The sequence below is a fragment of the Bombina bombina genome, chromosome 9 (assembly GCF_027579735.1).
Source record: "Bombina bombina isolate aBomBom1 chromosome 9, aBomBom1.pri, whole genome shotgun sequence".
Lineage (NCBI taxonomy): Eukaryota > Metazoa > Chordata > Amphibia > Anura > Bombinatoridae > Bombina > Bombina bombina.
In genome coordinates this window covers 173,868,337-173,884,246 of record NC_069507.1, presented here as the reverse complement: position 1 = coordinate 173,884,246, position 15,910 = coordinate 173,868,337, and the positions used below count along the sequence as shown (strand labels likewise).

General features: G+C 36.9%; 1 protein-coding gene across 1 annotated transcript in view; it reads left to right on the top strand.

The window, feature by feature from the left end:
• Positions 1-15,910, top strand: part of ARMH3 (armadillo like helical domain containing 3) — a 561,581-nt gene that overhangs the window by 113,954 nt on the left and 431,717 nt on the right. Inside the window, exon 12 of the mRNA XM_053692489.1 lies at positions 2,674-2,720. Within this exon, the coding sequence (XP_053548464.1) occupies positions 2,674-2,720 (47 nt within the window). The remainder of the gene's footprint in view (positions 1-2,673; positions 2,721-15,910) is intronic.

Genomic DNA, 15,910 nt, shown 5'->3' with positions numbered 1-15,910 from the left:
CTAACCAGACGGACGGCTTTGCATGAACAAAAATAAAATTCAAATTTACAAAAATTCATGAATCTGATTTATGTAAACATAGATTGCAGGCTTCTCAACTTTACTTTCACTTTAAAGAGACGTCTCCCATTTTCTTCTGATTCCCTCACAGGGACTTAAGTCTTACATTGTGCCAATATATGTGTGTTCCCCCTAAGTTTTAACCCTTTCTGAGCCTGTTATACTGTATTTCTCTGCTGCGATTTAATTTTAGATACTTGCCTGTCCTTACTATTCCAAATCATTATGGAGCAAACTTAGGACTTAACACACTGAACCCTTAGATGGGCAATCTACTGACAATGTAATCCCTTTTCATTTGTGTTTGCTATGCAAGGAAGTGTTGTAACCTATCTGCTAAGGCTGTGTCTCAGGGATTTGTTACTCACCAGGGTTATCCCCTTGACAGTTCTACAGAGCTGTCTCCTAACTTAAACTAGTACATTCACTCTGCAATTTCACGGATGATGACTTTCATGCCTCTACCAGTTAAATATATATGCATGCAGAGGACAAAGGAGAACCCTTAACAGGCCGCAAGCTCATCTGGGACATCCCTAAAGAGCAACCTGTCTAGGTGCCCTGCACAAGTACAATTTTTATAATTAAAATCCTCCTCCTCAGCTGAGGACAGTTACTCTGAAACACAGGACCTACCTCCTGACAAAGTAGCAGAAGATGTGTCTTAATTTCAAATTGGAGCACATACACACTCTATTGCAGGACGTTTTTACTTGCCTTGCAGATTGAGGACCCTCCACCTGCAGACAAACTATTTGTGAAAGATTGATAAATTCTTTAAAGCAGCCCAAAAAAAGGCCTACCTTCCTGGTTTCTGATGAAATTTTTGAGCTTATTAGCAAGGATTGGAACAGTGCAGTGTGAACAATTTGGAAGTGGACTTCCTCAGTCATCCATACCTTTACCCCGGTGAATGTTATTTAAATCAGGAGGTATATTGGGGAAGGCCAGACATAGAACTTATGGCTTCTCTCCTTTTATTTTACTATGGAGAATAATAACAAGGATATAACAAGAAAGGGCATCTCTCTCTCAAGGTCCCTTCTTCCATCAATTTCTCAAACTTCTCAATTTAATGGCATGGCTATTGAATATCAGATTTCTCAAATCCTTTTTTTTTCCCAAGGATGATCTGGCAAAGGATTTATCTGCCAGTTCCCTTAAGGGCCAAATTTCTATCTTTTCACTCTTGTATAACAAAAAGATTTCGAGACTTCCTGACATTAAAACCTTTGTTCAAGATTTGGTCAGGATAAGACCAGTTATTGGACCTGCTTCCCCTCTGTGGTACCTTAACTTGGTTTTGAGGGCTTCTTCAGGATCAGCCTTTTAAACCTATACATAGTCTGGATAGCCAACTGTTGTCTTGAAAGGTTCTCTTTCTCTTAGTTATTTTCTCACCAGAAGAGCAAGAGAGATCTTGTTATTCTCCTTACCTGATTTATTTTTCTCTTCAGGATAAAGCAGTTTTAAGAATGAACTTACTCTTTCCTTCTAAAAGTTGTTTCTTCTGAAAAATATCAATAAGGAAATTTTAGTCCTATTTCTTTGTCCAGTGAAATGCTAGAGAGAAGGATCACTTCTTAACTTGGATGTAGTTTGGGCCATGAAATGTTATCCTCGAGCCACTTAAGAATTCTGAATTTCTTCTTTCTTGTTTTTCCATTTCTCAAGTCTCCCGCAAGGGACAGAAAGTTAATGCAATCACCTTGGTGGAGTGGCTTAACGTTTTGTTTCATGTAGCTTTCCTAGTTGCTAAGAAGTCTCCCCCTGAATGAATTACTGCTCATTCCACCAGAATAGTTGACACTTCTTGGGTTAGAAATTAGGCTTCCATTGAACAGATGTGCAAGGCACCTACTTGCTCATCTTTTCATACCTTTACCAAATTTTATCATTTTGACACGTTTGCCTCTTCTGAGGCTGCTTTTGGTAGGAAAATTCTGCAGGCCCCAGTGCCTGTCTAGTACGTCCTACCTGCCTTAACTGTTTTTGCCTCCCAATTTCATGGTGGTCTTGTGGACTTCACTGCTTGGGTATAGGATTTCACATGTGATGGCTTGTGGACTCTCACCATTTTATGAAAGAAAGCAAAATGTATGCTTACCTGATTAAAAAAAAAATGTTTTAATGGTGGCGAGAGTCCACGAGACCTGCCCTTGTTTTTTTCCATAACAGTTGGCCGCAGTACGACTTCTTTTATCCTGCTTTTCCTTTCCTTCTTTCTTATTTTCACCTTTTTCTTTGACATATCTATAACAAAGGAATCTTGAGAAAGTGGGAAGGATAAAAGCTCTGCTGTGTAGGGTGTTTTGCCTCCTCCTGTAGAACTGGACTTTATTCACACACGTGATGGTTCGTGGACTCTCTCACCATTATGAAAGAAATTAATTTGTTAGGCAAGCATATATATATATATATTTTTATATATTAAGTTTCTTGCTAACTTTGCACTTGTTCAGTGGAGTGAGAAATGGATCAGCACCAGAAGGGTTAATATATATTATATTATATAGGCATAGAGTTAGGATATTGCTAAACAAAATGGTTTTTAAATGCATGTGTTTGTATGTAGCATATTGGTAAAAGGTGCAATTTATTTTATTTCCACAGGTAGGCAGCATGTTCATAGCAGATGCAGATGAGAAACTATCTGTGCAGTAAGCATTTTTCTTTATAGTATGTTTGAAAAACGAAATTATAATAATTGTTTAGACATATTCTGTAAAATAATTACTTTTATATGGGGACTGTGTGTTCTCTGAAGTTTAAATACAAATTTAAAGTAAATCATTTATATGGTAGAAAATGGTTTTTACCTTAAAGGGACATTCAATTTATTTTTTATTTATATGTCAGAAATTATTCACTGAATGCAAAATAAATGTTTTTAAAAAAGTCCAATTATGTTTGAAAAGTATTCATTGTTTGGTAGGCCAGTGACACATCCATTGAAAACCTCTTGAATGTTGTTTACCTTACTTTGCTGTGGCCAATTAGGTATAGTTATTAATGAGCTCCTGCACATGTAACCAATCACTGTACATCCTTTAGGAGTGTCAGAATTCTGGATTCCATAGAATGCACTGCAGCCCCCTAGGGAGAATAGAAAAACTACAATTTAAATTAAATGATAAAAAAGTGCACAAACCAAATTATGAAAGTGCATTGCAAAGTTGTTTAATTACTCATGATTAAACATATTATGATGGATTTAATTTTGAGTTAATGCCCCTTTAACTGATATTTGGGGGAGATGCTTTTCTGCTCACTGTAGTAGTCATTATGTTTAAAGGGACATGAAACCCAAATTGTTTCTTTCATGATTCAGATAGAGAATACATTTTTTAATTTTTTTTCCAATTTTTCCAAATTTGTTTCATTCTTATGTTATTCTTTGTGGAAGAGATATCTAGATAGGTAGTGTGCACATTTCTGAAGCTCTACATGACAGGAAATAGTGCTGCCATCTAGCGCTCTTGCTAATGTATTACATTGTTGCAAAATTGCTGCCATCTAGTGCTGCAGACACGTGCACACTCCTGAACTTGCCTTCCTGCTTTTCAACAAAGGATAACAAGAAAACTAAGAACATTTAATAATAGAAGTAAATTGCAAAGTTGCTTAAAATTGTATGTTCTATCTGAATCATTCATTATTTACTAGTATCCTAATTAACTTTACAGTTATATGTCTTATCATGGTGTTAAAGTTATACTAAACCCATTTTTTTTCCTTTCATGATTCAGATAGAGCAGGCAATTTTAATCAACTTTCTAATTTACTCCATTTATCAATTTTTCTCCGTTCTCTTGGTATCTTTATTTGAAAAGCAGGAATGAAAGCTTAGGAGCCGGCCCATTTAAGGTTCAAGAGATTGAAAAATGTGTCCAATAGGTGAATGGGGCTGAACAGTGCTCCCCATTCTGGATGCTAGGTACAATTTGGTGTTCTGGCGTCATGTATTTATAAGCCCTGGTTTAACCTCTACTGAGGGATTAAACACAAAGTTGTGCTCCCGCTTGGGGTTGCTGCTCCAAATATGGATACAGATGATAAACCATTTAATAGAAACGTTTATATGTGTAACTGGCCTTAGTCTTATCAGTGGATACATGGGAGCGAGCAACTTTAACTATGAGTTTAACTCCTTAGCAGTGTCAAACATGTAAGGTGAGAAGGAATTTGTTAAATCTACAAAGTAGATATTTCTGTTATACTAGAATGTCACATTAAATGACCTTTATTGCATTTTTCCTCAAGGCAATTTGTTTTGCAAAGCATTTTGGTTGCTTTGTCATTGGTTTTTAGAAGCTAATTGGACAAAGATTCATTCATTTCAGGGACTCCCTCTGGGTTCCTGCTGATTAAAGAACCAGATATGCATTCCAGCATGAAGAACGCTGTATTCTTTCATTAGTAATAAAAATCATGTGGCCTTTTATTGAATGTATAAAAAACACTATTAATACTTTCAACGCAACACTTTAGTATCTGATATTAAAACAGAAACCTAAAATGTCTGATCTCTCGGGAGCCTTTAATAACTATTTGATTGTTGTGCCGGGGAAAGTATCTTGTCAAATATCCGGGAAGTGCTGGTTCCTGAAATAAAATTAGTTTATGTTCATTCTTGGGAAGTTTATATGAAACATATGAGCCAGCTACAGATTTTTAAGACAGTCAATCCTGTTTGTATAAAATTATATTTCTAATAATCTCATGGAAATTGGCAAGCCTTGAGATTTTTATATAAAATTTACAGTTATGCATAATGAAACAACTTTTCAATATATTGTCATTATTTATTTTGTACCCTTTTCATGTTATTTGGTTCTGTAAATAAAGCAATTTCTATTTCTCAGAACTTGAAAAGCACCTTGCTGACTTCTCAAGGCTAGCTCTGCTACATATTGATCCCTAATTGGCTTTAACTGATAAACAATGTACTTGATAAATTGTACATGAAACACAAGGCAGTAGCTGTATGTACTTACTGATATGCAATGTTTTCACAGTGCTAAACCTCCTAAGCACTAATATGAGAATCCTAGAAAGACACAGATTCTCGGTACATGAAAAAACATAGAAAATAGGAAAAAACGCTTGTGTGGCCCAAAACCCCCCCAGAAGTATTGTTTAAAATTTCAAATCCTCATGCAGTGTATTACATGTTAATAATAGTGGTAACAAAGTGTTGAAGCAAGTACTCACTCAGAGTCCAAAGTGATTGCAGGTTCAAGTAGTACATAGCATTTATTCCATGTTGCAGTAAAAATGCAATATTGTACAGACCTGGACAGAGCAGTACTATAGAAATAGAGAGAGTGATACCTCTGACCCTCCACATGCGTCACCTGACGCGTTTCGTCAAGGTTTTCTCAAAGGTGACATGCTATTGAACTGGAAGCGCCAGCTTTTAAAGGCCCGGGTGATTCTGTCACTGAGCTCAACGCCCATTTTCCAAACTGAAAGTGACGTATCGGCCGAGATTTAGCCAATAGCAATATTCAGTTTTGTGTGTGTAAGGAGTTACTAGGTAGAATACAATTTACATATTTTACACAGGCGGATACAATTGTTGCCCTCGTTACTTGACTAACATTTCTAGGGGGTAGTCAAATTTTAAAGGCTTGTATTATGCAACAAAGTATCTTTGTAATAAACTGATATTTGTGCTATATTGATCTAAGGCATAAACAAGACTTTAAACATTAATTGGGGATAAAATAATGAAATGTATATACTGTATGCACTACAGAGACTGGAGAATTTCAGAGCATACCAGTGGAAAAAATATATGCATATAATATATACAAATACATTTTGCGCATAAATAGTATAGTGTCTTGTTGCCCACACACATACAATCATAGGTTCACACAATATAATGAAATTCATCATAAGCTGTGATATTAAGTAGTGTGTATATGAATAGGCAACAGGCAGAAAAAATGGATTGGATTGCAGACAGAGATGCAAAAGGATTTTTTTGTAATTTTTTTTCTCTTATCTTTTATATGAGGTTCTCAAAGACATTACATATGAAATGGGCTTGATTAGTTTAAAGAGAGAAATAGTTAGACTATGTGTATATGTAAAATACATATATACAAACGTATGATGCTGGAGGTATTTCCAAAAGGAAATATATGTTTATGCAGATGTTTACTATTAATGTTAAATACACATGATATATATATCAATACCATGTGTTGGGGAAAAGAAGAGTTCATTAGGGATTTATCCCTGAAAGAGTTCTAAATCCCATCTTGCATTAATACCTTTAGGTTCTTTAGTTTGTAAAAAGAAAATCCACTTAGCCTCCCTAAACAATAGTTTTTTGGATCTATCACCTCCTCTAAGTGACTTTGGTATGAAATCAATTGCTTGAATTTGGAATGCCTGTGTGGGATTGTGATGCATTGTAAAATGTTTGGCTACCCAAGTCTTTGGAGGATCTGTTTGAATTTCATTTAGGTTTTCTCTTGTTCTATCTTTTAACATGCGGCTCAAGCACCCTACATATTGCTCATGGCATATTTTACAAGTTATTAGATATATTATGTACCTTGAGGTTACAGTCTAAACGATATTTGATTTTATATTCCTTTTCCGTGTGACTTGATGAAAAAGTGTCTCCTGTTGTAAAATATGTACATGTAAGGCAGGGATGACGCCCACATTTATAGCAGCCTTTTCTACCGAGCCAGCTTTCTGTCGTTTTTGTGGTTTTACTGGTGAATACATATTCTGTCACTTTGTATCCTGTAGTCGGAGATCTTTTGGGTATATACCTACAACCATGAGAGAGAATCTATTTTAAGGTTGAGTCAGTTTGAAGAATATTTAAATTAGATTTTATTATTTTGACTTTCTGATTACATTGCCTGCTGTATGTGGTAATAAAATGTATTTCATTTTGTGTCTTGCTCATTCTTGTATTTTTCTTTTTGGATTTTGTTTTTAACAACTTATCCCTGTTTCTGTCTGGGATTTCTAATCTCATGGTTTACAAATCATGTCTGTTGTATCCTCTTAGTATGAGTCTTTCTACCAGTTGTTTTGAATGTTTATCATAATTTTCTAAAGTTGTACAATTTCGTCTAATACAAATAAATTGGCCTTTTGGAATACCTTTTGTTACATGAGGTGGATGACTTGAGTCTGATCTCAAAATTGTGTTGCCACTAATTTCTTTTCTAAATAATTCTACATCTGTCATTCTTTTGATGTGATCTCCTGTTAATTTCACATCCAAAAACTGGATATTAAATGTATCAAACTTATATGTGAAGTGTATGTTAGAATTATTGTTATTCATATAGGAAACAAAATCTTTGGCTGTGTTTTGGTCCCCATCCCATATGATGAACAAATTGTCAATATATCTAGTATAATTAATAATATTAGTGGAAAATGTTTTGGTGTGAAAAAATATATAATGTGCTTCAAACCATGCAAGAAAAATATTCGCATATGAGGGGGCAAATGTGGCTTTGCCACATTTTTGTAAATAAAAAGAACCATTGAATTGAAAAAAATGATGTGTCAATAGAAAATTTAGAACTTCTAGGATATATTCTACTAGTTCATCTGGGAACTTAGTGTACAGATTCAAAATATACAGAATACAAGAGTATAAGGAGCTTACGTCTATTGTTAACCAAGCCCATGTGGGGTGCCATTGTGTGTTCTTTATTTTGTTTAGTAGGTGTGTTGTGTCTTTGAGATAACCGGGGAGCTGGGGGACAATAGTCTGTAGTAAATTATCAACCTATTCCCCTAAATGATCCATTAGTGACCCCACTCCGGAGACAATGGATCTCCCAGGGGGGTGTTCTGAGTCTGTGTGTATTTTGGGGACCAGTCTCAAGTTTGGTATTATTGGATTATCTTGCAATAGATATTCACCAATTTCTTCATCCAGGATACCCAAAAAATGTACCTTTGTCAATTATATGTGTCATTTCATTACTGAATTTTTCTGTTGGGTTATCTGATAATTTTGTGTATGTATCTTTATCATTTAGTTGTCTTGTTACTTCAGTGTAATAGTCAGTTTTGTTTTGTACTATTATAGACCCACCTTTGTCTGCCATGGTTATAGTGATTTCTTTGTTTGAAATTCATTTTTGTAGTGCCTCTTTCTCTTTAAGTGACAAGTTTTTTTAAAGTTAAGTTTGTTTTTTGTAATCTCATTGAGTTGAATGATGTCACCATATACTTTCTCTTGAAACATGTCTATAGCTCTATCCCTAGCTTGTAGTGGATAAAAATTACTTTAGTTTTTAAGTTTTTTTTATAGCTGTTTTGTATCTCTCAATATTGTCTACCTTTCTGTCAGATTCTATTTGTAGTTCTAGTAGGGATTGTCCTGTACATAAATCTACACAATTAAGCTATCTACAGAATATGAGGAGACTACATTGGTTTCATTAGAAAATTCATTGAGAGGGTCATTGGAAAAGTCCTCATCATGTTCAACCTGAAAAAAAAATGTTGACATCAACAAATTTCTGAGGAAAATTGTACTAAAAAAACAATGGTATCGAATAGGTTAAAGTTCATTGCCGGGGAGAAACCAAGGCCTTTTTCCAAAATGCTCTGTTCAGCTTTACTTAGGGTATCATCAGATAAATTGATCACATTCAGGAGTACTACTTCTGATTGTCCATCTTGTTCCTTAATAGACTCGGGTATCTGTTTGTGGATGCGTTTGCAATGTCTTCTTCCATTAGTTTGTTCCCTCCTTCTGCTGCACAGTTTTTTTACCTCCTCAAGATTAAAGGATATATCCGTAACTTTACTAGCTCCCAAGTCAGTAGAATCTAGAGATCTTGTAATGGGGGTTGATGCTGTATAATTTGATCCAGATAGAGTAGATTCAGAGAAGCTGACTTTCTTCTGTTTATTTTCACTTCCATTTGTGTTTTTGTTTTGTTACCATGTTCCTTGGGACCTGTGTTTTGTTTGTTATGTCTATAGTCATTTTTGTTATTTCTGGATCTCCTTATAGTTTGTGTCCAATTATAAACCACTTTTAGCAAGTAGTCCTTTTTTTTAACTATTATTTCATTCTCCACCTTCATCAACTCATTCCCAAGTTGTTCATTGTATTCTTGATATTTTGGATCTTCGGTGCAATGCACCATTTTTTATTGTAATTCTTTGATTTCTTCAAGAGCTATATTTCTTTTTTTGTGTTTCAGCAATTGTGACATCAATTTTAAAGAACACTCAGTGAGTGTGGTATTCCATTTTATCATTAACTCTTTTTCATCTCTGTCTGCTGTAGGAAACTTTTTCATGGACAAACCTCTGGGTATAATCCGATGTTTTATATATTTATCCAGATATAATATTTCATACTAGAGTTTTATTTCCCGATTGTCAAATTCTCCATGTTCAAAAACATTAGACCAAGGTTGTTAACGGTCTGGCTAGGGGGGTCAGAGGTATTATCAATAGCATCACTTGTAAGTTTTCTTTTAAATATGTCTTGTAAAGCTGTGCTTTTCTCCATTTTGGAGTGTAAAGATGCTTGGAATGTTCTCTCTATTCGCTTTAGTTACAGGGCCAACTTTAGATGTAGATAGTTAGAACTCATATAGTGAAATAAGTCCTTATTTTAGGGAGACACTAGAGTGTAATGAGAAACAAAAGACAGTGCAGCTGTATAATACTCTGTGTGTTTTTCTTTTTTGTAGCTTGTTTGCTCCTTACTCATGTGACTTAATTAGCAAAGGCTTGTCCATTTATCAGTCCAATCAGTACACATACAGACTTGAGGTTATACGGCTATTGCAGCCCAAATATATCCATACAAGGCATTAGCTGTATGTACTTACTGATATGCAGTGTTTTCACAGTGCTAAACCTCTTAAGCACTAATATGAGAATCCAAGAAAGACACAGGGATTCTTGGTACATGAAAAATACATAGAAAATAGGAAAAAACGCTTGTGTGTCCCAAAAAAAACCAGAAGTATTGTTTGTATGTCACTTCTGGTTTGGAAAATAGGCGTTGAGCTCAGTGACAGAATCGCCCGGGCATTTAAAAGCTGGCGCTTCCAGTTCAATGGCATGTCACCTTTGAGAAAGCCTCGGCGAAACGCGTCAGGTGACGCATGTGGAGGGTCAGAGGTATCACTCTCTCTATTTCTATAGTACTGCTCTGTCCAGGTCTGTACAATATTGCATTTTTACTGCAACATGGAATAAATGCTATGTTTTACTTTCATCTGCAATTACTTTGGACTCTATATGAGTGAGTACTTAAACACTTTGTTACCAAAATTATTAACATTTTAAACACTGCATGAGGATTTGAAATTTCAAACAATACTTCTGTTTTTTTGGGCCACACAAGCGATTTTTCCTATTTTCTAAATTGTACATGAAACCCCAAAGCTTTCTTTCATTTTACTGACGGAGGACACAATTTTAGAAAACATTCCAATGTACTTTATTTGATCAAATTTACTTTGCGCTCTTGCTATCCTAAATAGCAACATCTCCTCTATTTTTGCAGATGATACAAAGTTGTCTAAGGTCATTAGGTCAGGGCAGGATGAAATTGCTTTACAAGGGGATCTACAAAAATTGGAAGAATGGGCAGGTAAATGGAAAATGAGTTTTAATACTGGAAAATGCAAGGTTCTACATTTTGGAAGTAAAAATAAGCAGGCAGCCTATTATTATTATCGGTTATTTGTAGAGCGCCAACAGATTCCGCAGCACTATTATTATTATTAAATCTATTATTTAAATGGGACTAGACTTGTCCAAACAGAGGAGGAAAGGGATTTGGGAGTAGTAATAGATAGCAAGCTAAAGATGTGCGCAGAATGCAGGACAGCGGCTTCTAAGGCTAATAAGACATTAGCATGTATTAAGAGGCATTGATGCAAGGGAGGAAAGCATAATTCTGTCCCTATATAAATCCCTGGTAAGACCTCACCTTGAGTATAAAGTACAGTTCTGGGGACCAATCTCAAAAAAATACATTGCAGAGAAGGGCCACAAAACTAATAAGGGGAATGGATAATTTAAGCTATGAGGATAGGTTAGCTGAACTGGGTCTGTTTTCTCTAGAAAAAGGCGCTTGAGAGGTGTCATGATTACTTTTATATAAATATATTCAAGGCCCATATACAGAGATGGCGAAAGCTCTGTTTATTCCAATAAAATAGTTTGTGGCAAGAGTTCACAATTTATGGCTGGAGGAAAGGAGATTTAATCTCCAGGAACATAAACATTTTTTCACTGGTTTTAAGATCAAGCAAATTGTGGAACTCATTACCTAAGGAGATAGTAAATGCCAATACCTTAGATCCATTTAAAATTTATTTAAGCTCAACTGGAGCTTTTATTGTAAGTATATTAAGATATATGTATGGTTGAACTCAATGGACTTCTTTTTTCAACCTCATCTACTATGTGTGTATGTATTCTATTGTTGAAGAATATCTCTAGGTAGGCTCAGGGTTGTACACTATATGGCAGCAGTTTTGTAACAATGCTTTATCAATGTTACACATTGTGCCAACACTGCTGCCATCTAGTGCTTAAAAGAGCACAACAATTGCTGCCATGTAGTGCTTCAGACACGTGCAAGAGAACAAAGTAATTTTGATAATAGAAGTAAATAAGCCTATATATGTGGTTTCTTCCTTCCCGTTAAAGGGATAGGAAAGTCAAAATTAAACTTGCATGATTCAGATAGAGCATGTCATTTTAAGACAATTTTAAATTCACTTCTATTTTTAAAATGTGCTTTGTTCTCTTGGTATCCCTTGTTGAAAAGGAATAGGTGCATATCCTACGCTAGTGGGAGCCACTGCTAGTTGGTGCCTGCACACATTTGTCTCTTGTGATTGGCTAACTAGATGTATTCAGCTAGCTGCCAGTAGTGCAGTGCTGTTCCTTCAGCAATGGATAACAAGATAATGAAGCAAATTTGATAATAAAAGTAAATCGGAAAGTTGATTAAAACTTGTGTGTTCTATAGTTTTTTTTTCCTTCTGTTTCTAAAATTATATATAATTTTCAAAGTTAGAGGGTTATTAAACTCTTTATATGTTTAATTATGCATGATTAAAACAAAACTTATAATTTCATTATTTATGTTGCCTACTTTAAAGGGACAGTAAAAATACAAAATAATGTTATATAATTCTGCATATCTTAGCGGCAGCGTTATAAAACTAAAGCATTTCCAGATTTTTTTTACTTCAAAGTAGGACTCCGCTCAGGGTTCTACTGAACGGGTCTTGTGGATCAAAAGCGCTTCGCGGGGCGCTGTCTAGTTGCAGCGTGCCCGATTGTGCCATTGAAGTAAATGTAGACCCGCTCAGTAGAACCTTGAGCGGAGTCCAACTTTGAAATAAAAAATCTGGAAATGCTTTAGTTTTATAATGCTGCCGCTAAGAGAATGTTATATAATTCTGCACTTTGTGCAGAATTATATAACATTATTTTGTATGTTTACTGTCCCTTTAACTGTAATTTAGCTTTGAAAGTTGTAGTGTTCCACTCCACCAACCCTAATAGAGGCTGAAGTGTATTCAGTGGAATGCAGATCCCAGATAGTCCTATTTGCTGGGCAGTGGTTGGTTGATATGTTCAGTAGCTTGTTTCAATCTGTCCCTAATTGGCCACTGCAAAGAATGTACGATAAACAACATTTCTTTAACTACATACATTGTTTGAGATTCCCTGTTGTCAGAATATTAACAAATTATTATGTTTCAAATGATTAAAGGTTTTTAGCTAGGAGCTCTAAATCAAAAATGGTAAACAGCAGGTATAGAGGGCGTCTTTGACTGGTGCCCTTCTACCATTTTTGGAGAGGGTTTATTAATAAAAATAAAACAAAAAGAAAACCAGAATTTATTTTATGCTTCCCTTCACCTTCCACCATGTTTGAGATTTTTACTTACCAGTAAATGATGTGTGTGTGTTCACTGTCACCCTGGTACTGGTCCTGCGACTCACTGAATGTTTAGTCCTTATTTCCTTCCTAAGATAGGGAGAGTCCACGGCTTCATTCCATACTGTTGGGAAATACAACACCTGGCCACCAGGAGGAGGCAAACGCACCCCAGCCAAAGGCTTAAATATCCCTCCCACTTCCTCCCCCAGTCATTCTTTGCCTTCCGTCACGCTAGGAGGTGGCAGAGACGTGTCAGAAGATTCGGAGAGTCCTGAAAAAGGGTATCTGCCCTTTGAGATAGGACTGGAGTTTTAAGTAGTCACGTCAACTTCTCAGTGAGAGTATTGATGAAAGTTAGAGTCTAGAGATGCAGGAAAAGTTTTTCTGCGAAACCATCCAGACTACTGCTAACAGCTCTTAAGCAATCAGTGTTGACGAGTTTCACTGCCTGCTTTCTCTCACTCAAGTCCATGACAGGAGCACTGCTATAAGACTGTCACACTTGAGAGGCTGTGTTCTGTTCCACAGCATGGATCCTGGAGGTAAGATCGTTTCAATTTTTTTTACACATAAAACCCTATAACAGGGTCACTGTGTGGTTCCTTTTTACCTTGATAGGATTCAGGGTTAATATCCTCTGAGGGGGGTTTATTGAACAGTTGGGGTTAATTAATCAGTGTATTAATTATTTACATGCGGCTTTGTGTGATTTTATTTTTTGGGCTCATAGACAGTGTGATTTTGGCTGGAACAAACAGGTTTCACTTTCATTTTTGAAAGTATTACACAGCTCCTATTAACTTGTGTACTTTTGATAGCATGTGATCTATGTTCATTTCCTCCATTCTGGCTGAGACTTCAACCTGAGGAGAGCAATTCCTCTGTCACCTGTCTGGGTCTAGGAGGTGGTGAGTGCCCCAGCCTTTGGGAGTATATGTATAAAAACAATCCCCACCCAAAAAAATAAACGTTTTTATTTGTGTCCTTCTATCGGTATAACCTGAGCTATGGAGGACTCTGACATGTTAGAAGGTACTTCTTCTGTACTAAATCATACCGCTTTATATTGTGAGGAGGCCGTGGTTTTCCCGCCCACTCAATTATGTTCCATATGCCTTAACACCGTTATAAAGTTTTAGAAGGGAGACAAGCCTGCTAAGGCTATTAATCCCTCTGAGCCGTCTACCTCTCAGGACTCAGCGTTCCGTGAGATTACTACCCTTGCTACATTATCCACTCCACATGCAGTTCCCACTAGCACATCTAATCCTCCATCCGGAGGGGGCCTTCTTCCTGCGGACTTTGCAACACAGTTACAAACGGCGGTGTCTGCGGCTCTCAGTGCATTACCTCGATCTAAAAAACGCAATTCTTTATTAAAGGGGGTTCTGTCTGTGTTAGAGATTCCAGAGGCCACGCTGCCTGAAGAACCTATGATACCTAAATTAGAAAGAGTTTACGAAGACAGAAAAGTTCCTTTTGACTTTTCCTTTGCCGGTTAATATGGCAAACATTATAAACAAAAAGGGGGAAAGAATTGGATTTTCTAACCCCCCCCCCCCTCGTCTACTTTTAAAAAGTTGTTCCCGGGCCCGGACTCTCTGGATTTGTAGGGCTTCATTCCTAAGGTGGATTGTGCTATCTCTACGCTTGCTAAATGTACTACTATACCTCTTGAGGATAGTACTTCGTTCAGAGAGCCGATGGATAAGAAAATGGAAACCTTTCTAAGAAAGAGGTTTCAACATACAGGATTTTTGTTTCAACCAGAGGCTGCAGTTGCCGTGGTTGCCGGAGCAGCTACCTACGTATGCAAATCTTTGTCGGAACTCATTGAGGTGGAGTCTCCCCTCGAGGATATTCAAGACAGAATTAAAGCTCTGAGAATTGCTAATTCTTTTATATGTGATGCGAACATGCAAATTAGTCGCCTAAATGCAAAGGCCTCTGGCTTTGCAGTCCTAGCCCGCCGGGCGCTTTGGTTGAAGTCTTGGTCTGCGAATATGACTTCTAAGTCCAGACTCCTTTCTCTTTCCTTCAAGGGAAATATTTTATTTGGTCCAGGCCTGGACTCAATTATTTCTATGGTTACCGGAGGCAAGGGTGCTTTCCTACTGTAAGATAAGAAGAACAAGTCTAAGGAATGACGATCTTCTAATTTTCGTTCCTTTAGTTCTGACAAATTCCAACGACAACAATCCTCTTCCAAGCCCAAACCCAAGAGTACTTGGAAGCCGGCTCAGTCCTGGAATAAGTCCAAGCAGAATAAGAAACCCAAAGAAAACAAATCGACATGAAGGGGCGGCCCCCGACCTGGGATCGGATCATGTAGGGGCAGACTGTCTCTTTTTTTTCAGATGCTTGGTTCAGGGATGTACAGGATCCGTGGGTCCTGGAGGTCGTACTCAGGGATACAAAAGAGGCTTCAAATCTCATCCGCTCTTCGGCAGATTCCTACTCTCGAACCTGTCTACCAGACCAGAAAAGAGGGATGCCTTTCTAGGGTGCGTTTGGGACCTGACCTCCTTAGGAGTTGTCCCGGTGCCTATCGAAGAAATAGGTTTGGGGTTTTATTCAAACCTTTTCATAGTCCCAAAGAAGGAGGGAACTTTCTGCCCAATTCTGGACCTAAAGTGCTTAAACAAATTTCTCAGTGTCCCTTCCTTCAAGATGGAGACGATAAGGTCCATCCTTCCTTTAGTTCAGGAAGGCCAGTTTATGACAAGTATAGATCTGAAGGACGCTTACCTTCATGTTCCAATCCACAGGGAATACTTTAAGTTCCTGAGGTTTGCATTCCTGGACCAGCACTTCTAGTTCATTGCCCTTCTGTTTGGCCTAGCTACTTTTTCAAGAATCCTTACAAAGGTTCTGGGGGCTCTTCTAGCCGTGGCAAGAACTCAGGGTATTATA